The sequence below is a fragment of the Nyctibius grandis genome, chromosome 1, assembly GCF_013368605.1.
Source record: "Nyctibius grandis isolate bNycGra1 chromosome 1, bNycGra1.pri, whole genome shotgun sequence".
Taxonomy (NCBI): domain Eukaryota; kingdom Metazoa; phylum Chordata; class Aves; order Nyctibiiformes; family Nyctibiidae; genus Nyctibius; species Nyctibius grandis.
Window position 1 is genome coordinate 68,866,787 of NC_090658.1, and position 23,443 is coordinate 68,890,229.

Sequence of the window (23,443 nt, forward strand, 5' to 3'; positions counted from 1 at the left end):
ACTCTGAGTGAAGCCAGGCTACTTGTATTGCAACAGGCAACCTTAAAAGAGAAACAGGCTGAGAACTATCTTGAGACAGTCAGACTCAGGAGATTTGAAAGGCAATATGACGAGATGATGCTGGTGATGCAGAAAGCAGATAGCCTTACCAGAGACAGTACTAACGTTCAGAAGAAAGGGAAGAAAACCAGACAGTTCAGTTTCCGAAAGCCTCAGCCAGTCAAAAAAAGCCCTCCAGACATGTGAGAAACTGTTTGGTAATCCCATGGTTTTGTTGCCATTAGGTTTGTACCATAACCTGTAGCTGAAGTCATGGGAAATTCCATAAATGCTATACCAAGAACTCTCTTTCCTTTAGTGTAAGCTTTGCCAAATAACATCATTCTTGGGTGCTCTGTATGAGCATTATAAACTTTTCTTACAAAGTTCTGCAGAAAACATATCTCAATGTATTGGCCCACAAAAAGAGGTTGTTAGAGGACTTCCTGCCATTTCAAGCACTGAGACTGAGAAGCATCTTATAATTCATCTATTCATTCATGTTTAATTCATATTCAGAAGATTTCTGTCATTATGCAGCCTTAACCAAACCCATAGACCCCAACGTGATCACAGACTTACTCTTGTCAGCAGTTCATCCATTTCTGTCACCAGAGTATCCAGATTTTCTTGTGCTAGCTGAAGGAGTCTCTCTGGTGCTCGCTGAGGTGAAAGCAGATGCTGTTGGGGAAGAGAGAAGGGAGAGTGAAAACCTGTACTTAATGGATCTCAACGCTTCCAAATATTGTAAAAAAGAAAGCATCAAAAATTTCCTTTTCATTACAGTATGCAACTCCCTTTTGGTCTTGTGTCACATACACCCAACATACTTTTCTCAGGAATCTTGACAGCTTTACATAGCTTACTGGAGAATCTATTAAGTATGGTAGGGAGCATACTTTATATAAAATACATAACCATAACCACTTTACAGACCACCAGCATGAACATAATTTTATTTGTATGCGACATCACTTTTTCTGTGCCTGCAGTATAATTCCTTGCATATATGTACACAAATTACTGCTGCAAGATTTATTTATTAAAATAAGTCAAAATAAATAACTGTAATAACTATTTATCAACCGAAGCAAGTTTGAAGTAATTAAATTTTTAATTTTTCTTCTTCCCTGAACCTACTCAAGGCTGTATGTTTCAGTACAGTCGTACTGAAGCCCTGTTATTTATGTATGTGAATACTGTGAACATACCTTTAATTCCTGTGTCATGTTCTCAAAACCCTGCAACATTTTATATGGAGCAGGCAGTGGACCACTGAGGTTAACACTCAGGATCATCTGGTTTAGCCGATCCAGGTCACTGAGAAGGAGTCCTGTGCATTCATCATCACAAGCTGGGGGTAAGAACAGCAAAGCTTATTTATTCCTGCTAAATGTTTAAGACATATGTTTGAGTTAGTTAGAAATTTTACAGCACACATACAATTCTGTGAGAGGTAACACTAATTTCAGGTAATTTACCCCAAAAGCATAGTGTGAGAAAAAATGGAAACAACAACTAGGGAACAGGGAAGACCTTACTGCTTAGGATTTGGTAATGGGACAGTTCAATATAAAACATGAAGAGCAAAATTGGTGGGTTTACCTCCCAAAAAGAGGAAATTATTAACATTTTCCATTACGGACTAGCCAATATAAAATCCTAAATTAGACAAGCAATTTGGATAAAGTTTGAGAAATTGGACAAGTAATTTGGAAAAATCTAAGGAGTTATAAGCTTTAAGAAGTATAGTATGGTTGTAGAATTGAATATAAGAAAAAACTAAAGAAATCTTACAATTTGCATACTTCATAGTCATGTAACAGCATGGCCACGCATGCTAAACTTGTAATGCAGACAGCAGAAAGAGTCCAGGTAAAAATACTGACAGTTTTCTTTTAAGAAATGCTCTTCCCTGCCTCTTTCACTAACCAGCTTATAAGTTTTTCCTGTATGCTTCTGTTCTTGCAAATACTCTTTAGCATGAAAAATAGTGGTGTGTGCTGCATATACCAAAAGGAGTTTGCGTTCCCCCCCCCTTGTTTTCTATTAACTATCACAAGAAATTCTCATAACCTTAAAGTCTTGTATCATTTATGCTGCAGACAGGAAAATTCTTCATCCTTTAGAACAGAGTTGTGGGAATGCGTTTCTCTTAGCCTGCATAAAGATGCTACACAGGACTGGCAAACCTAAACAGCACCTCAGGAGATGCAGCAAACTGTGAAATAATGAATTAACTGGTGATGATAAGAGACATGGAGGGTTGTACCTAAAGTTTTACATGTATGTGATTATTTGTTTCAGTAACACTCCTAGGCAGCAAAATGGCTAAAAAGGCCACTAAACAACATGTATGTTTCTGTAGAGAACAAGGAGTAATTTTCAACAGAGAATTATATTTTTTTCCTGAAATCTATTCTTCATGTAGATTAAATACTTTCTGTTCTTTAAAGTTTTCACAGTTATCTAAACGTTGTTCTTATTCTGTCGGTTGGCTGTTCAATATAGCAAGGAGTTGAGTCAAATATAGAGAAAAGAATAATGAATACTAGTTTAATACACCATGAAACTCATGTGATGATTGAAAAGGAGACAAGACAGATGCTGAATTAGTGCAGTAAGAAGTGGGTGCAGAAAGCTAGATACTGTTATTTTAAGACTTCCTTGTGCATTTTCATTGCTTCCTTCACTTCTTCCTCCTATTTCACAGTATTTTGTTACATAAGCTGAACTGCACTAGAATGTCTCTGCAGTTGTTAACTGGGGGCATGATACATTCCGATTTATGTTTCTACATGAAATTAAAAAAAAAAAAAAAAGCTTATTACCATCCCAGCTCTTGTCATCTTTGTGCTTGCTTTTAGAAGTCTGAGAGAATTAAAGGATAAGCAAGGTTTACAGCCAACTGAATGTTTTATATACCAAACACCTGTTCTGTAGCTGGTCAAGAAGGTAAATAGACCTGATAATCATTTTGCAGGATGCAAAAAAGTGATCTCGTACCTGAAAAGAGTTGGGTTTTGTTCGTTGGTTTTTCTTTTTGATACATTATTTCACTTACAACACAAGCTAAATCTATTCACCCTCAAAATTGTCAGAGTGGTTGGTAATAAAATGCTAAAAATTTGCTAGATGTTAAAGACAAACTCAGTTCACACCAATAAGTAAAAAATTAACAGCTTATCAAGAGATGAAGTATTCTCAATGAATAAACAATTGAGAAGTGAGCATTCAGAATAAATTAACAGTTCTTGCATGATAATCAGGTTGAAAAGAGGAACTACATCAAGTGAGGACCACATTGAGTAGATGAGACAGGACTAAGCTACTCCAATACGCAGTCCGAAATGTACTGTAGCTACGGGAAATATTTCAAGAGCATGATTATATTTTGCAAGACTAAACACTTCTGTGTCTATCTATAAAACTGTCAGGATAAATTTGTGTTTGCTATTAACAAATGCAGCACTAAATTCAGATCATTACAGCAGTGCAAGCATGTAAGAGGCAAATCATGCAGTCAATATTACAATAGTCCAGCAACCAACTAATGCAAATTGCTGCATTTTCCATTTTCACCACACTTTCCCATGCACAGTAAGTCCTGTAAGGAGTTTGATTTACCTCTTGTGTGAAGCACCTCCAAAGTATGCATGCTGAAGAAATTTTTTTTTTAAAATAATTGCTCAAGTAATAAAAGACACTATAAGTTTATGGACATCTTAACCACTTATTCCATCTTACAAAGAGAAGATAATGTACAATAAAGGAATTACATGTCTGTGCCACAATGTGTCCCTTCAACTGAGTGATTATCTAACACAATTTTGCTTTAATATATTCATTGCTGTTAAGATCCAGAAGACTGTTATGACTAGGTAATTTTTGGTCTAAGGTCAGCCATGTAATCTCTGCTATAAGGTCATATCCTATGATAGTCAGCGACTCTTCAGTATTAGTTTCCTATTGCTTCCAAATAAAGTGTTGAACTATTGCTAGGCTCATTAACCTGTTGGCTATTACCCCATTTTTCCCATTTCGGCACTGGTCTCGCACCAAATAATACAGAAGCCCTCCTCTGCCCTGCAAAACAGAATCCCAGTAGAGAGCTGAAAGCTTTAGCTTCCTTGCCATTGCTGCTGGTTTCAGGGAGTTTGCGTGATCAATATGTCTCCAAAATGTGGGAAAATTCAGATGCAGATCACAGCCTAAAGTACTGTCTCAAGTTTATTTCTGATTTTCGTTATTTAGAAAGCCTCATTTGCTGGTTCTGATACATACCAGTAGCAGTTAGGTTTATATAGTGCTTGAGTTGGGCGAAAGACATTGGAGCGCGGGTCTGATCTCAGCAGGAGCTCATGCATCAAAAAAAGGGAGAACAACTGATAGCTTATCAGCTTCCAGGCCAAGTAGGGGTGCCCATCCCATATTGAGCTCATGCAGACAAAGAAGCAGTTGTCGAGCACAGAGGAAAGTTTAATTCTTATGGCTGTGCCATAAGGGCTCACAACTTCTGTTAAACTCAGAACATAACAAAAGCTAGTTCAAAGCTTCATAGACCTGGTGTTACACACAGTATCTTTCTTTTCAGCTCGCTCTGTGAAGGCTTGTGATAAGAAGCTCCCAGCTCCTTCTGAATTAAGGACTGTGTAGGAGCTAGGAGATGCTGCTTTTCACAGATTCTTCAAGATCTCCCTCCGACAGAGACTGCTTGGTTCTGAATTTGGAAGGGCTGAGATCATGGAGCTACTCCCTATTTTAGAGGGAAAACCTTGATTCTGCCAGGACCAGTGGCTAGGAGCTCCCTTGTTCTCCTGGGTGTAGAACTGAGTGGCAGCTGGGAAAAACTCCCTCTCATTGCAAGCACGAGTCTACTTAGAGTACAATACTTATGTGTTCAAGACCTAGTACTAAAGGAATCTGATTATATAATTTTCTCCTTCCACCAACATTGAATATTTAAATTTGTGAAGATGTAAGTTTGCTGACTGAAGCATGGCTGAAGGTCCATTTTTTTTCACAAGAGTGAGTTAAAGAAAAATTCCTATCAATGAAATATTTGATCTCTCTGTGTCATGATTGCTTCATGTTCCCTGTTACAGCAGAACCACATCAACTGCTTTACATTTAAGTTTTTGCTTGACCCCAAGCAACATTTGTGAAGAAGCGTACATCTGACAAAAGGTTTTGCAGTTTGTGTTGAAGCCAAATGTTTTTGAAGTCCCCATTGTAGTTATGACTGGTGCCCTCAAAGCATTCAGGTGAGTTCTGACTTGCCAGATGTTTAACAATACAGCCCCGAAGTTCTCACTAGAAACATTTTTATCCCTAAACACTGCACAGTAGCAAGCACAGTCACTGTTCCAACATTACAATCTAAGGTTCTTCATTTTATATACTAGAAACTCTACAACTGAAGTTAAGTGGAATGTCACAAGGTATAACAAAAAATACACAAGAGAATTACTAATCTGAGAAAATGCACGATTGCTACTGGCTTGATCCAAAACCCCCTTGTAGCTCCTTCTTTCCACTTCATCTTGCTAAGGTCAAAGGTCTTTGGGAAGGATGAAGAGGGAGCAATACATACTTTAGCTTTACATATTTTTGGTATGTATGTGCAAAATATGAATCAAGCAAATACTAATAATCTCAGTCTCCCCGAGCATGCTGGGTACAGATGAACCGAGGAGAGGCTGCTCCTGTTCATCACACAAGTCAGCCATGTTCTGGATTGGAACGGTGAGGTTTAACTAAGAAAACAGAAAATATATGTCTTCAATACTGTAGTGATTATAGGCCAGTCAGCAATTGCCAGTTGACAACTTTCAGCAGAATAAACACTGAGATATATTTATTACAGTAAAAATGAGTGATGCATAAGGGGGCATTAATCATTTAGAGGACAATTCATTTGTAGTTACAAATAAAAATAAAAATCCATAAGCATTAGAGAAGATTTGGGAGAATTTTTGTCATATTTGACAGTATATAAGGATGTTGGCAGCATTATTAAAAACAGTTCAAAATCATCACTAATTTTCTTATTGGCTACTGACTATTTCAAAAGAGATGGGAAAGTGAGCCTAAGAAGTGGATTACTTGAGACCAAAAAAATCACAAGGAAGTCTTCCTCAGCAGAGTATTACAAGTATCTGTACATACCAATCTAGATGGTAACTTTAGCTGGGGAAATAATCCAGTTATTAACCTTACCAATGCAAAAAATCTAGAATTTTTATGATGTGTAGTAGACCATTCAGACTCTTGTACTACTTATAAAAAAATCTCCTTTTTGGATGTCATTTCCATTCCCTAATGGCATCCTAGAGAAAACAACTTTGCTCTGTTCTAAGAATATAATGGGAATGGAATTCTATCTGTGCCATTCACCTGTAATTATCTTTCCATTGTTATTTAGCAGTAAACAAATTCTTCCCCTTTGTACAGTGGCTTTTAAAGAATATATTCTCTTTCCATTCTACCTGTAGCTTTCTAAAATATAACCGTTATAACAGCACTGAAAAGTGGCATGCACTAAGCAACTGAAAAATGACACGTTATGAAAAAAACAGTAAGAACCTGGTAAAACATATTTTCAGCTATATCAGAAATAGATCACTTCAAAGCACATGCACGCTCCTCCAGATTTTTTTCTGTCTTTTCACTGCAAATTTTCACTCTAAAATCTTTAGAATGCTTATGATAAGGGATATGTTAAAATGTAAATGTTATATTTAAACAACAATACCTACAATATTGTGGCTAAAATACCTCTCTAATTGGATTTAAATATGCATTATTTAGCTTTCATGTCATACTGTGTGGTGACCTTTTGTAGAATTTGCCAAAAATTCATTATTCAGATGGTAATTCTTTGCTAAATATTCAAAATCTATTTTCAATTTCCTAAATATTAACTATAACATACTAACGTTGGACAGCTTAATCACACTATGTTTTATATAATTTACATTTTTTTCAAATATGGGTGATTGTATTTGCATGTATTTTCTTTAAGCTAGGCCATTTTACCACCTAACTAGGGGTTCTTCACACTTCTGACAGGTACAATGCAATTGCAGTATTTGAAATGGAACTCTGAAAATGAGCCAAAGTAGATACATGCATACAGCTCATTTGAAATATTGAATGCAAACAGGATTCTGTATATGGCATTAATTTTCTGTGTATTAAGAGTACTTAATCACTATTATTATTACTATTAAGGTTTTGTTACAACTGAAGCTAGTCAGAGGGAATTTGCTGAGTATTTTGGAAGTGGTTGATACACAAAAGTAAAAATACATTGTATACAGGACCAAATTCTCATCTGCATTAAACTCAGACTGGAACAGATAAATGTTCTGGGAGTAAGGAAAGAAAGCTTCAGGGTTTCCCCAAAAGGTGCTTTTAATGGTTCTTTGACAGCACAATGACTATTAAAGCACATCGGGGGCTGCACCAACGAATCCCTATCAGAAGAAAACAGCTGTACTCTGAAGCCCGTGACATACTAGGCAGTGGTAACCACAGGCAAATTCCCACCAAGTCTATGCTTGCCACACTCCTTTTGTTTGCCACAGCCCCTGTGTCCACCACAGGCTACATAGGTAAGTGGTTTCTTGATCAGGCTGGTTTTCTACCATGTTGGGGTATGGCCCTGCATTAGCAAAGGTAGGTTTTGAGTAATATGTGGGTTGAGGAATCTTTAAACAACAGAAAAATCATATAGTGAGAGCAAACAGGCACAAAGTCTCTACTGAAATATTAATTGCAGTTTTTGCAATTTATGACATGGTTGTTATTGATGTGGTATCAGTAGTAACAGACGAATTCCTGTGGTAGGAGAGATTTAAGTACCTCCCAATTTGTTCCTATAGGTCGTTCCTATTTTTATGACTAAAGGAAAGAAATCTTTTCATTTGATTCCTCACTTCTAGCAATGACATGAGATGTCCATATGCACATGCAAAGGACTGTTTTTATGGTGAAAATTGATTACCTAGTTAAAGTAAAAATGCCGCTACAGGTAGTGTAGATACATTTCAGCACTGGCACATGAATATGTTGCAGTTAAATCAGAGATTATAGCAAATCACATCTTTCAAAGCAAAAAGGTGGAAAATTTGATTTGCCTGCACACAGCTTTTCCCATTCATAGTGAGGATGTTTAACCTTATTATCCACACAATGAAACAGTCTGATTAACAAATTGGAAAACCATTACAAATGAAAACTTGCACTTAAGCTGTTTGACCAGTAAAAAACATACTAAGCGATGCCTGAGATATTGAAAACATTGGCTAGTACCGGAAATAATGTAACAGGTATTTGTAGAGGGGTTTTTGGAGCAGAATGGTCATGTAATGAGCCAGAAGTATGAGAGTATGGAGTGAAGGCCTAGCTGCGTGAGAAGATTCATGTAGCTAGTGTCAACAAGCCGACCTTCGAGAGATGAGGAAAAACAGTAGCTGAGCAAACAAGAATTGAGGGAGTAGCCGGTGGGAGCCGAACACAGAGGAGAAGAAACAAGAACTGATGGAGCCAATTAAGGAAGGACCAGTGGCAGAGCAGTGACCAATCAACACATCAAAGAAGAGTAGGTTTAGTAATATTAACGAATAGCAATGCACATGCTTACAGCCAGGGAAAGTACAAAATGTATAAAAGGGACAGCTTATGCTTAATAAAGGTCTTCACTTTCATTCACATTGGATTTTGTGGAGGCGTGTTCCTTCTCCTCAGGTATTCAGGATGTTGAAAAAATAAGTCATTTTCATTTACATGCCACTGTGGAAAACACAGTCCTTATTTTAAAATTTTGTAGCTGTAACACTTATGGACTTAACTCATGATTACAATTCTCTTTGACATGTAGGCCACAAAATGAAATCCAAAGCGTAGTTATTTCAGCAAAGTAGCTATTATTTACTCTATTTGCATTCATTTTGCTGTGGTTTAAAATAGAGCTTAAGATATATGATAGTTCAGAATTGAGTCCTAAACTACATTACACTGCAGGATTTTAGAACTTTATTTCCCTTAAGTACACTAAGTTTTTCATCAATGAGCCAATGCCATATTATTAATAATATAGAAATAGAAGTATTTATGTCTATATTTCCAGTAATCTCTCTATTCATTTTCAAAGACGACTTGTACCTGGGAAACAGAACTAATGCAAAAGCACTGAACTCAACAGTCACATTTAGAAGCTTAGTTCTGCTAAGTCGCAATCACTCTCTGAGAGCTGATTAAGTGAAACAATGTTCTGCACTGTGCAGTCCCCGACCCTACATGCCTAATGTCTTCCCCTTTAACCACTCAAAGAAGCTACACATTTCATTCTTGACTGATATGATACCTTCAGCCGTTTTTAGCACTTCTTCGGTTTCTTTATTTTTCCAATTTGCTTTTAAAATGTTTGCAATTTGTTTGAGCTGTACTAGCTGATTTTAATATTAGATAGCTGTGCACCTCTGGGTATTGAGGTAAAGACTGAATGCATTCTGTGAAAAAAAAGCTCCTTTTTTTGTATCTACTTGCCTTGACGTTACGTGTCCCTCACATAGGCAAAAAAAAAAAACAAAAACAAAATGAAAAAGCTCCAATTAAAGTCCTACAACAGATAAAAATCAGGCAAAACATTAAAACTAGTTCATTGTGCCTTGCCAATATATTAAAAGATCCACAGATTAAGATGTATTATATACTGTGGACCTACTGGATCCCTATCTGTATTCTACTTTAAAATGAACAATGATGGCCTTGAGGCAGGGCGGGTTGGGGAAGATCACAATAAAGTTAGTTCCCACTCAGCTAGGGGAGATGGCGGAGAGGAAAATGCCTTATTTCAGCCAGGATTTACTAAGTGTCCTAGAAAGGTTTTGCTACCAGATTTTTTTTTTCATAAGAAATAAGCATACAATATCATGGGAAGTGAGATTTTGGGCTCAAAACAAACACTATCCAATTTCATGGAAAAAAATTCCAAACAATGATAAAAGACAAGACATTTGGTATTTATCAAAACTGAAGGCAGGGCAAAGATACCAGTACTGTAATATGAAACTTGGTGGTTTAGGCTAATAGTTTTCTATTTTAAACAAAGGAAGTTCTATGTTCCTGGATATATTGTACTGTCATTCCTTGTGTCTTTTAAATTCCAGTGGGTGGTTGTTGAACCAACATGACCAAGTAAACCTTGGTAAAAACTTCCTGTGTGACTCATGGCACAGAGCATTGCAATTGCTGGTTAAACGTTTAGGACAACACTAAAAAATTCACTAAGAGCAAATATTGTCACAACAGCAGTGACAACCTTTAGCAAAACTACAGACTTCAAGAATCCACAGAAAGAAATCCTTCAAAGCTTTGTTGTCAATTTTCAGTGAGCATATTAAAAAGTATTGAGAGTTTTCCTAACATCTCAAGGCTTGTGAAAAAAATGGACCAGAATGCCAGAGCAGTAAGAAACCTAGCAACTATTTTCAAAGAAACTCACACAACTGACTGGTGTGCAAGCAGGGTTGAATTTCTGAAATATGACAAACACAATCAAAAATTCTCTAAAATTACATTAGTATACGTACAAACGCATTTCATGCCATCACGTGCATGCCGATGTTCACAGCCAACACACGTCCACCCTGTGAATCCAGGCTTGCAAGTGCACTGTCCAGTGATAGGGTCACAGGGGACAGGCAGGGAACCGTATCGATCACACTCACATTCCTGGCAGGAGCCTCCTGGAGTTTGTGGGTTTCCCATGTAGCCAGAAGAACATCTAGACATTGCAAATACAAAACCAGGTTTGGCCAGCTGAGATGCATGGTGTACTACAATGAATACTTGGCAAGACTGTAAACAAAATGTATATGAACATTCATTCATGAACCATTAAAAAAATCTTTGGTGCTTTATGACTCAGTATGCATTTGTAGAGGGAGAAATGTTGCAAACTGTCCAAGAAACTGATAATAACTTTTAACCAGGACATGGAACAGTCTAGATGGAAAGAGTATGCAAAAGCGATGTCACACCCCTAACAGTTTTCAGTTAAACTTCTATTATACCATGACAAAAAAGCTTCTACACTAGCAATGTTTGGTCTAGAGACCTTTTCTTCCCCACTAGCCACTTGTGTTTTGTGTTAGAAGTGAAGTCTAACAGTAGACACTTGCTAATTTTGATCATTTAATCTCACAGTGTTGCTATGGATGGGATAACAGCTGCTGTTTAGGTTATTAATTTGCAATTTGGTCATTAATATGTTTATATGTAAGTGTTTTTCACAGTCAGTGCCCATGAGGACACAATAGTCACTAGAACAAAGGGTATGAGTGACATCAAGACACACTAGAAGCATGGTATCTAATTTTAGATAAATTTCATATTTTTCAGTTTAACTTCTGAGACCCAGGGGAAAAAAAAACCCAAAAATCAGAAAGTAAGACTAGGACAAAATCTGTGATATAAATAACACTGATTATCAATTTACAGTGGGTGTACATAAAAATTGCCTATTATGGCTGAGTTTTAACAATGTATAAGGAGGAAATAACTTATCCACAGGTATGTATTTAAACATTAGTAAATATATGTTTGTAGTATCAAAGGACATTGCTCTCCTTCATGTCTTGCCTGCCTTTCATTGTCCCTCTTTCTTCTTTTTCCATTCATCCTACCTTTCACAGTACTGGCCTTCATATCCAGGTGGGCATGAGGTACACCGGTAATCACTAGGTCCTTCCGCAACACAAGAAGGGCTAAAACTAAAACAAAAGCATATAAAAAACTTTTTCCACTCTACTGCATCATTTCACTCTAGACAGCTGTGCAGAAGGGCCTATGATAAGCTTCACTCTTAATGTAAATGGTAGCATTTTCTTATCTGTTTATAAACACCTGTGGGAGATCCCTCCTTTCTATTCAGAATTTTGTGAATGCCTTGCTGTGATACTGGCACCATTTGGACAAATGCTGGAAGGGCAGAATCAACGAGGGTTGTATCAGAGGGGATGGAGTCAACAACGCCCATGCTGTAGGCTTGTGTGATTGAACGGTGCTGTCACTCACAGTGATCAAGAAAAGGAAGCAATGGGAAAGACGTGAAACAAAAGATTAAGAAACTGAGCTAACAAACATCCAGCCTTCCCAGTCTGATTTAATTTTAGTTTGAATGAAAGGAGATGAGCCAGGAAGAGTTTAGTCAGAGGTAAGACATAAAGAGGGAAAAGGGAACCAAAGTCATAGCCATGTAGAATCTTCCAAAAAGGCTGCATCAGACAATCTTCTCAAGGACGTATTGAAGAGGAAAGACTGGGCTACAAAGAAAAAATCGTAAAAGCTACCTTCTTCATGATCAGGGAGGGGTTGTATTTTAACCATAGAAGACATTAGATTATTTTTACTAAGTCACAACATAGGCGGATAACTAGTGACTGGAGTGTGTACATATGGGAACTGTGCAAAGTAGTATGTTGCTGGAATATTAGTGCATTAAGTGCCTGCACAGACAGTTAAAACAAAAAGGGTAGATAAGGGAAAAGAAACACAACTAAATATTAAAATGGTGCAATACTGTATCTTTGTGGAAGAAGAATCAGAAAAGCACAGAGGTGGCTAGCAGTAGGCCCAGAGCTCCTTCTTGGTATAGTACAGTCATCATCTTACTCTATCTTGCGTATAATGCATTAAATCAACAGTGCTTGAAGGAGTATATAAAATTACACCTTTGCCAAAAAATGTAAACAAATTGATCCATTACTCACAAACTCATTATGCAACACATTTTCAACTCTATAAAAATAGATCCACACACCCAGGAGCACCCCATTCTCTCTGTTCTTTTTTTTTTCAGTGCATCATGTTTGAAGCTGATTGCTGATTTTACAGGAGTATAAAAACAGTATTTGAAACTTTAGCGGAGTTCTTAAAAATTTCATGAATAAAAATAATTGCACTATACTCATTCACGAATATTATCATGTCAGTCATGACATAATAAGCTAATGAGCTAGCTCATTAGCTATCTGCATTTCAGTCAGATTATGATTACTTGACTACCATACGATAGCTGCAGGTAGTTAAGATTTTTTTCCTTGATAGGATCTTGAAGAGCTTTCACTGAGTTGCACAACATAGACAAATCCAAGGTGTGATACCCTCATTTTCCACCTAATTCTGCAGCTTTATGGAATGGATTTATCTCACCTAGGCCTATCAATCTAAAAGTTAGGCACATGGTCTAAGCCAACTGTTCAGGCATCCTCTGTCAGCAGTGGACAATGGAGATGCACAGACAGGCATATACACACATTTGAAACATCTTCTCTCCCACCCTCTCCCCAATGGTGGTTTCCTTCAGTTTTAACATGGGTGAGATGTATAGTTGTCTGTCCCTGCATCTACTATACAGGTACCAAAATTGTTGATCGCTACAGCTAACAGAAGTAGAAATGCCAGCCATGATATCTAGAGACATCTGAGTTAAGCTCTATAAAATCCAAGCAGTTCTGTTTCTGGACATGCTCAGATCTGACTCCTTTCTCGACAGCACTAAGAAATTGGATGACTGTCTCATGATTAAGGGTATTTACTAATTTCAGACTAGGTGTTATTCACTTATCTCCTATGAAGCCTTTTGAACAAAAAAGCCTCACGATCACTTTCATGTGAGCCTGACATAAAAGGCCCCGACAACATCCGCAGCTATGCAGGCCGTGTGGCTGCATGAGGTATCGGTGCTTTGCTCGCTCTCCATTCCTCAGGCAGCTCAGCCATTTCAGTGCACACCCAGGACACACGTACTACCTGGAGTCCACACATTTCTCAACTGTAGAGCTCTTCCGCAACATCCACTTCCTGTATTTTACATTAGCTTGTAGATAAGGCACTTAAGTGATTTCTGGAGCATGGTGTGGAGAATACATCTAAATTCTAGTAGCAGGGTGCCATAACCACCCAGGTGGAAGAATCCTGCTTATTTTCTGACCTCACACCTGTATTTCTGGGCAACCAATGGTTCTTAAGTCACAGAAAAAAAATACGATCGAATTATATTTTCAGCACTTCCTACTGGCAGTTGGTAAGTTTTTTTCAGTGTATTTGCTGATGTGCAAAGCTGAGAAGCTTGGTTGATCTTGTTCTTTGCAACTTGAATGTCCTTTCTTGATACTAGAACATGTAATCAAGTCGTAACAGAAAACATTTCATGAAAAAGGGTACAACTCAGAAAAACTTGCAGTTAAGACCACATTATAACTTTCTGAGATAAAGGGTATTTCTTTAAGCCCCTTTTACAATTGTTTTGGTTGTTCTCAGTTTGGTATTTATGAGGTTTGGAAGTCTTCTTAAAAACACTTGCTGTGGATGAAAGATCATGATGTTTTAGCTACTGAGGTTCGAGAAACGGATTTCCTCCTTCAAAATAAACCCCAGACCACCCCAAAATGATAAAATGAGAAGGAAAAAAAAAAACCCCAACCTCTCAGATACACTGGCTGAAACATTCACTAAAACAACCTAAAGTTCAGACAAAGCACAGAAAAATAGTTTTAAGGAACACTTCCTACCTTGCAAGAGAATGATCATGAAACACAAACCTTTTCAGAGCAGCATGCTCAGTACGGTATGATTCCAAATATCATTAAGAGCTTTTCAGCAAAACAACAAACAAATCTCAAGTGCTAAAGTATCATCTGTTGGGAACACATGCAGAGACATCGTGGCAAGGCTCATTATCATAAAGTAACCAAAAAATTTATGCTGCAATAACTATATTGCTTTTAAATTATTCTATCTTTCACAAATTGCCTAAAACTCATGTAACATTAAATAAGGAATCAATAAATTCCACAGAGGAGCAAGAAAGGCGCTGTAACACATTTATATCAACATAATATATGAGCATAAGTTTTTTTTACAGCTCCCTTGTGGCTATATTGTAGTTGAGTTCTGCTCTAGCTTCATTTGTGAGAATACCTTTATAACACATATTCATTATCTGTTGAGTATTGCATTTTCTAGCACTTATTAATTTATTCATCACAAATTAGCAAGGGAGCAATTTCTGACTTTTAAAGGAAGATCTATTAGCAAAAGTAGGTACGAAACTTTTTAGTATGGCTTACATGATGCAGTTCTCCTGTAGCCATCTGAAAAAGGACACACTGAGGCCAAAACAAAGTTCTTGCTTGCTGGAACGGTAGTTCTGCATCATGAGTTTGCTTACTTACTTGTTACTAGAAATGGATAGAGGACAAGCACAAGGCTGACAGTCATCCGCGGAGCCTTGGACAATGCCGTAAAATCCCAGAGCACATCTCTCACAGTGGTGACCAACAGTATTGTGCTGACAATTCTGCAGAGGAAGGAGACAGAACGAAAGCTGTATTTGATAACTACAAGAAAGCAGACAACATTTTGTTCCCAGCCTCAGGGATTCAAACTTATTTCGATTCATAATTTCTCTCTCCTTGATATGATTCGCAGTGGGACTGCTTGCTTTAAGCATCTATCAAACGTCTGCTGAGTTGTATATGGGTTTACAAGGAGAAAGAATGGAGGCCTGTAGCTAGCCAGATGTATCCTACAGAATTTCTTATCCCATTCATTCTTCCTTCTTTTGTTCCAGCCATTGAAGCAGGAGAAATAACCAATTAAAATTCAGTCTTACAGTATCAGGTCACACATATTATTACCTATAAGAGCAGTTTTATGTTTATTGCACAACACATGGTACATTGCCTCTTTAGTTTGCAGATATTTGGTTTTTCTTTTTACACAAATAGTAATTCAGCAGCAATAAAGTACTGCATAATCTGAACTCTAGAAAATCAGAATGGAAAACTTTAGATGGTTTGCTTTTTTGACCCCCCTTTAACTTTAACACATAAGGTATTGAAGCAAAATTGGATTAAAGTATTGTCCTCTATTTTTTTACATTAGTTACACAACTCATGCATTTTACGTTAAGATTAACCTAGTGCATAAGTTCAGAAATACAATACCTGACAAACTGACGTTTCAGGGTCACACATGGTACTGTGTCCATGACACTGACATACAACACAGGCACCTAAGGACTGAGCAGGTGTCCTTCCTGCAGGTGAAGATGGAAGCCTATAAAATCCTGGAGAGCATGACTGCAATAAAAAAGATGCAGAAGAAAACAGATCATTACAGAGTGGACTAGGTATGGGGAGCGTTGCAAGCTCATCTTTCCGATCACCAGTTTTTACAAGTTGTGAAAAGAACCTGACAGGCTTCCAGCTGTGTTACAAACAACATACAGTACTTTACAGATAACAAGAGCCAGCCCTAATTGGAAACATTGCTGAAAAATCCCTGGAGCACTCCACTGGCACCAGGCTTTTCATATTACAGCTTGAGAGACCTTTCATTCAGATGCAGAACACCTCGCTGTTCTCACTGTGCATCAAGCATCATTTCTTTCATTTCTTAAGAATAAGGTTTGTTTTTAAAATAAATTTTTTGCATGGACTGTGGAGACCAGGCACGACAATTCTGTTTCCTTTGCCCTTGGTGAGTTTTTCAGGTTTGACAAGCTAATGTCTGCCTACATACTGCCTGATGGATAACAAGCAAAAGCTGAATGATAATAATCAAAAAAACTGGCTGCATGGCTGCATTATTTATAGCTATATAATTTAAAGACCATAAAAGTAAAGAATTCAAAATATTAAAGGTTTTACATGTCTTGGGACTATTAGCCCCAAATCAAATTTATCTATCACTAGGTCTCCTCTACCCCAGCTTGGCAATAAAATTCTGAGAGCAATCCACAAATTACTAGCAAAGCTGACATGAAAAATCAAGCACTTGATCTCTAGTTCAGGCTTATTATGCAAATGTATGAAAGTGTCTACATAGCTCCCAGAAAGCACACAGCTATGCCAGCATAAAAATACAAAGAGGACCATTTTGATAGTTCATACCATTAGGGGTAAGTGCATACAGACAAGTCACTCGTCCCATGTATAAATCCCACCACCTAGTGGTGCCAGGAGCCTGTGAAGGCTGGCTGATGAGGTCACTTCCTACTGTTGACCATAATTCCTGCTTTTTGGAATGAATGTGAACCGTACACTTTTCACACAGCAATAAAATGGATGCAAAATAAAACAAAATAAAATCTGGAGTAAGTAACTTCTCGTGATCAAAAGCAGGATTCTTCCATCAAGCACTAGCTGACATGCTAGATTCTATTCTTATGACACCACTCTTGACAGTTTTATAATCATTGCCAAAACCTCCAGGAGCCTAAGTTATGGAAAAAGTATAAACACAATTATTTTCTTTAGAATCACAAAGAAAGTAATCAAACTCACTTCTGCTTTTCCCCTTTTATTTTGACTTCGACTACATTAAGATCCCTGAAGCACAGAAAGAGTCTATCGGCTTTTTCATGCTTTGCAAAGAATTCCAATTTAGATAAATAATCTCAAATGAAAGTAATTTTTTTTTCTTACTACAATTTCCTAATTTTTTCCTCCCTCTCCATCCCCAGAAGAGTCCTTGACCAAACATAAAATGGTACAAAGCACAGCTTTACAAGTTCTGAATAACTTTAGGATCGGGGTATAAATATATGGAACATCCTCAAACAAATCTAATCTCTAACTGTTTTTTCTGATATGCTATTGACACTCTTTTCATCTGTTTTGGTCTAAGCATTTCTCAGATGAAATGGGACACAGACAAAAGATGAAGCAGACTACATTTTTTATTACTAGTTTGGAAGTTTTTTGGAAGTAGCCATTAGGGAAATTCTTACCACTGCTTTTTCAGCCTCCTACTGGATTAATAAAAAAAAAAAAAGGATATAAATGTCACTTCTAGTAAAAACTGCTGCGCACATAGTCCTCACAATGCAATTACAGGATAAATCATTAAATAGATACATACACCCTGTTAGCATTTGCTTAAAAAATGCCTGGGTATCAGATACTTTTTTCTCCTGCTGAAATTAAATAAACCTTCACAGAACACACCATAACCTTCACTGAGCACATGAAAAATAAACTAAGTTATGAGCATGTGAAGATTGCACAATTAAGCATGAAGTATGAAGGTTGCAACTGAGACATTTATTCCAGCCCCTGGTGGGTGTGAATTAAAATAATGTTCTAATTACATTATCATGTATTTTCCTTCCAAAATGCAATTTGTTACAGTAATTAAAAAAATCTGTACTTCTGAGCAACTGTTGGAGACCATTAATTTCTCATATGTGTATCTACACACATTCAGGTGTATGCTCTTACTGAAATCCTGCACAAAGAAAATGCCTTTGTTCACTTCCTTGCACATATTTCCTATGAACTCACTGTTCATGTTGCCTCATTTGCTGTGTAACACAATCCTGGACAACATCTGAAGGGAGCAGAGTTCTCGCAGATAACAAGGCATCTCTCCCTTCATCTACTCACTCCAAATTTTATGCCACCACTACTTTGAGGGAACCCTTTACAAGATCCCACTTAGTCAGGATGTCTGAGGGATTTGCCGAATACTCGAGGCATTGTTCCCTGCTACCTCCACCTAGCAATCGCAGCAAAGGCATTTGGAATTGCCAGTGCTGCTTAAAAACGGAAACATGGTGTTCTGCACACAGAAAGACTGCCAGTCTCATCATCAAGAGCACATACAGTCAAAATTATTAACTTCTATTCTGCAAAGTGTTACATCTTAAACACTTTCTCTGGTACCTATCATAAGATACATTTTACAAAAGATACAAGTCAGCTGATTTTCTATAAAGCTTGGACACTTGAAATATGCAATCTTCAGCATGAAAATATTTAGATAAGCAAAAAAAAAATATATAGTACATGTATAAGGAGCACCAAGCTCGCTTAGTTGACCAACACTTTTCTCCCAGTGCTCAATGAGTTAGAAATTTACCAAACTTCAACGGTTCAGGACAAAAGTTTCCATTAGTATCAGGTCTATTTTATTTTATTTTAAGACACAGTGATCTGACTGCTTCTAAGAATAAAGCAAAATACATTATTTGGAGCATGTTCCAGAATTTCTGCTCCTGTTTACAAGTAGCTCCATTGCTTATATATAAGCGGTACTGAATTTTGATAGGAGGTAAGCTTTTGTGTATGGACTGAGCAAGACCTTCTTATGGGAGACCTATACCAGCACTGGAAGAACAATAATTGTGTGGGAGTAAAATGGAAAGATATCTGCCAGAACTCAGTGGCCTTTTTCAATGTATTTTCATAGAGCCACTTGGATAAATTGTAAACATTCAGAAAACTGACAGTTTGAACATGCGCAGTAGGCATTTCCTAAAGCTTTGAAAACATCTTCCATGAAGCTTCCTTCATCAAGCACAGACATGCTACAGAATGGTTCTCGTCTACGTTTTTAATGCGTTTGCAGTGCTATTTTGGGTAGTCAAGCATGCAAAATAAAAGCAAAATGAGCAACTTTCATCCTATTAGTGCTGGTCCACAAAGACATGCTGTTGGAACAGTTTCAAGAGGAAAGATCAATGTGAGGAATCTACAGGTTCTCAACTATGAACTGCCTGTTTGACCAACTGTGTTCAGAATGCGCTATTTCACATTTTGCTTTTGAAATTACTTTTAAATTTTGAGTTATTCATTATAATACAAACATTTAAGAAATCAAAATTGAAATGCTGTTTAGCTTTTTTTCAAAACAAAATATTTCAATCAATCATACAGCTATCAAGACTTTACATGGGAATCCAAACATCAAACAAGGCAAACTTAAAAATCTGGAAAGCCTTTACAGAATAGAATTTTAAAATTCTGCATGGCTCTCTTTAGAGTGCTTGGGGCTACAATTATGTTAGTACATTCTTTTAACTTTTTTGTTTTCAGATCTGTTTTTATACTTTATTTGGTGAATTTCATTCAACTGACAGATCTTTAACTTTTCAGGAATAAGTGGTATGTAACCTTTAATTATTCATTATTAAAAATGTTAATTTTTAGTTTACTTACAACTGTCAATAATTTATAGAATCAATTGTTGGTTTTTTTTTTATTTGACATAGAGGTTTCCTGTGTTTTTCTCCACAGGTTCTGTGAATCGTGGTCATGAGAAAATGATGCATGTAGTTCAGCCTTTTGGAAGATATGATATCGTAACTGTATTGTGTATTAGCAGCTTCATAGCAGCCTTCCAGTACCTGAAGGGGGCCTACAGGAAAGTGGGAGAGGGGCTTTTTACGAGGGCATGTAGTGACAGGACGAGGGGGAATGGTTTTAAACTGAAAGAGGGTAGATTTAGATTAGCTATTGGGAAGAAATTCTTTACTGTGAGGGTGGTGAGACACTGGCACAGGTTGCCCAGAGAAGCTGTGGATGCCCCCTCCCTGGCAGTGTTAAGGCCAGGTTGGATGGGGCTTTGAGCAACCTGGTCTAGAGGAAAGGTGTCCCTGCCTGTGGCAGGGGGGTTGAAACTAGATGATCTTTAAGGTCCCTTCCAACCCAAACCATTCTATGATTCTATTATGGCCCCACTATAACATGGTAACATAGTACAATCTGTTGTACACAGTACATTACAACAATCTTATACCCTCATCTGTCCAAAAAGGCTTGATCAGTCAGCATCAGTCACATAATTCAGGTTCAGAGATGCTGACCCAGTAAATCTCACTGTCCTGTATTCTAAGTATTTGAGTCATCACCATGGTTTCACTGGCATATTGGCCTAAAGCAAAAAACCAAAGTGCTTAGATTCCTTGTGAGAGATACCTGAGAGAGAAAGAATAACAGTTATTAAATTAAGGGAGAGTTGTTGCCAGTTAAATGAATTCACACTCTAATTACTTATCACACCTTACTAATAAATGGACCGAAGAAGGTATAAAGACTTTTACTGGAAGTCAGGTTAGTACTATACCTCACAAGACAAACCAGAATAACCCAATGGGCAGTCACATTTCTCAATCAAGTAAGCCTGAGGAGTCATCCCAGACACAGCGCCGCCTTCAGCAACTTCCATTGAGATCTCAGAAATCCTGAAAAAAAGGAGCAAACATCTCTCATGAGATTAGTCAAGCACTAACTCAAGCCCAGTTAGTTCATAGTCAGCCAGAATGGGAGAAAACGGGTCTTATTTGGCTGTTTGTAGGCTTCTTGATCCACAGGAGACAAACATCACTATTTTTGCCTCTCCTAAGGAAAGAACAAAGCTATCACCACCTCCAGTCTCATTTTCCATGTCTAGCAATAGCATAACTAACTTGTCTCTCCTGCTTGATTCTGTCTCTTTTTTTAATCTCTTTTCAGCCAAACTATTAACAAAAGCTCATATCTGATTCTTCATTTGGAGGGACTCATTAAGAAATTGAAGTCACATACTAAATGCAGTACCAATTTATGATTCTCAGAGGTATGACAATAAAATTGTTCACTAAATGATCTTTTAATGAGGCAAGTATTTAAAAAATAATATAAAATCTATCCTCAGCAACTAAATCAACCTAACAAGCTCTAGAGCAGGCTTCAAAGACATTGGACATTTGCCTTTTTAGCAGGAATTTTAAGATCTGTAGCCAGATATCCTTTTTTTTTTCCTTTAGGATCATTTAGACACATAAACAAACAATTTAAAGCAACAAGAAATCCTACCACAGAAGCATCTGCTAGTATCAGAAAGGAATATGTTTCATGGTAGAGCTTCTGACATGTTAACTGTCCAAACATTTGTTTGATTCTATTAATAATAATATCCTTGCCTCTCAGCCACTCCCTGTCTTTCCAGCATGCATGCTGACCTGTGAAACAGGGTTGAGTACATCACAAAGACAACAAATGTAATATCTAATGCAATACACTTAATCCTAATGTACCACAATGCTGTTCTTTCAGCTTACTTCTTTATTTTGGGGGTTTGTTACTGTCTTTGAGAAACAAAAAGCGTAGATAGTGTAAATTCTAAAGCTTCAAATATATTGTCAACCTAAAAGAAAATGTCGAAGAACATATGACTAACTAGCCGCATAAATGTCGCTAATGCTGCTAGAGTCTATTCATTAAGTGTCTATGCCTAGGGCTAATGCAGAGGAGTGCACAGAACTGCTCATCTCCTCATGCTCCTAGTCCATTCATCTACTCCCAAACCTTGATTACTGAGTGACTGACTGATACCCTTCTGCACACTGGCATATAGGCACCAAAGTCAGGATGACTGTAGGAGAAGCAAATGCCCACTGCTGAACTAGATGAGAGTTTTGTGATTGAGCTTAGATGACCAGACCCACACCTCTTGACACCTCTTGATACCTTGTGTCAATGCAAGATCCCCAAATCATCTAGTAACTTAAACCCTGTGCTCCCTTCTTACTACCTGAAGAAAGAGGTTCAGTGGAGCAGGGAAACTGAACAATAAAACCCAAGCAATCAAAGCCAGGTCAAAACAGAAGACTGAAAAATAAAGAGGGCAAACCCACTGAGATCGGGTATGTCAATGTAAGCTCACATTGAAGACTGTACATTTAATGGAAAAACAAAATGAAATCTGGCTCCCTATCATCTTCAAGGCTGAGGCAATGGTCTGTGTGCCGCAAAAAAACTATTTAGTGTCAGAAAGCTGTATTTACATAATATACTCTGGGACCACAAAGCTACCTGTTGTTTGTGTGAAAATGTTACTTAAGGAAGGTCAGGCTTGGTTGATTCTTGGAACACATCTAAATAGGTAGCAGTCCAACAACTGCTACCTGATCAGTGTCAGGGATATTGTAATAATTCACAGTCAAATTGAAAGCATACTTCCAATTCAAACTAATTTATTATCACAGCCCAGTTGTCTGAAAAGCAAAACAAAATCTAATATAAGAAATGTTTCAATTTAGAGTGGTGAATGTGAAAATGAGGGCAACAAAATGAACAATATAGGAGAAAAATGTTTGGCTTTGGATTCTGAGCAGAAATCTCTATATCACTAGTAACGCAGCTTTGAAGCAGAAACAACATTAGCGTTGCTGCTAAACTATACAGCTAATACAGTGCTAATGCTAGAATTAGGCTATTTTTATGCTTCCAACTGCTGCTGCTGCTTTGACTTTATTTTGAAATACTTTTCCTGTAGTTTATCACTTATCTGCAGCTTTTAAACTGCAATTGAAATTACGGCACTATTAAAAACCTCAAAAAATTTAAAAAGACTTCATATATAATATTTTCCTACTCCCATCTACAGTTTCCTTTGCTTTATACTTTTCTACCATGCACACTCAGGTAGAAAGAGAAGCTTTGCTAGTTTAGAACAAGGCCCTTCTTTAGAAAGCACAACACATTCTATTTAAACAAATGCTGTATTATAAGTCACTTAATTCAAACATAGGTTTAAAGTTGAGCATAAATACTGTCCTTTAGAG

At 37.3% G+C, this 23,443-nt stretch overlaps 1 protein-coding gene across 1 annotated transcript in view; it reads right to left on the reverse strand.

Moving 5' to 3' along the window:
• The window catches only part of LAMA2 (laminin subunit alpha 2), a 400,132-nt gene that overhangs the window by 93,539 nt on the left and 283,150 nt on the right, over nt 1–23,443 (reverse strand). The window contains 7 exon segments of the mRNA XM_068416012.1: nt 622–720; nt 1,251–1,393; nt 10,638–10,831; nt 11,733–11,819; nt 15,285–15,409; nt 16,059–16,193; nt 20,962–21,079. Coding sequence (XP_068272113.1) covers nt 622–720; nt 1,251–1,393; nt 10,638–10,831; nt 11,733–11,819; nt 15,285–15,409; nt 16,059–16,193; nt 20,962–21,079 — 901 coding nt within the window.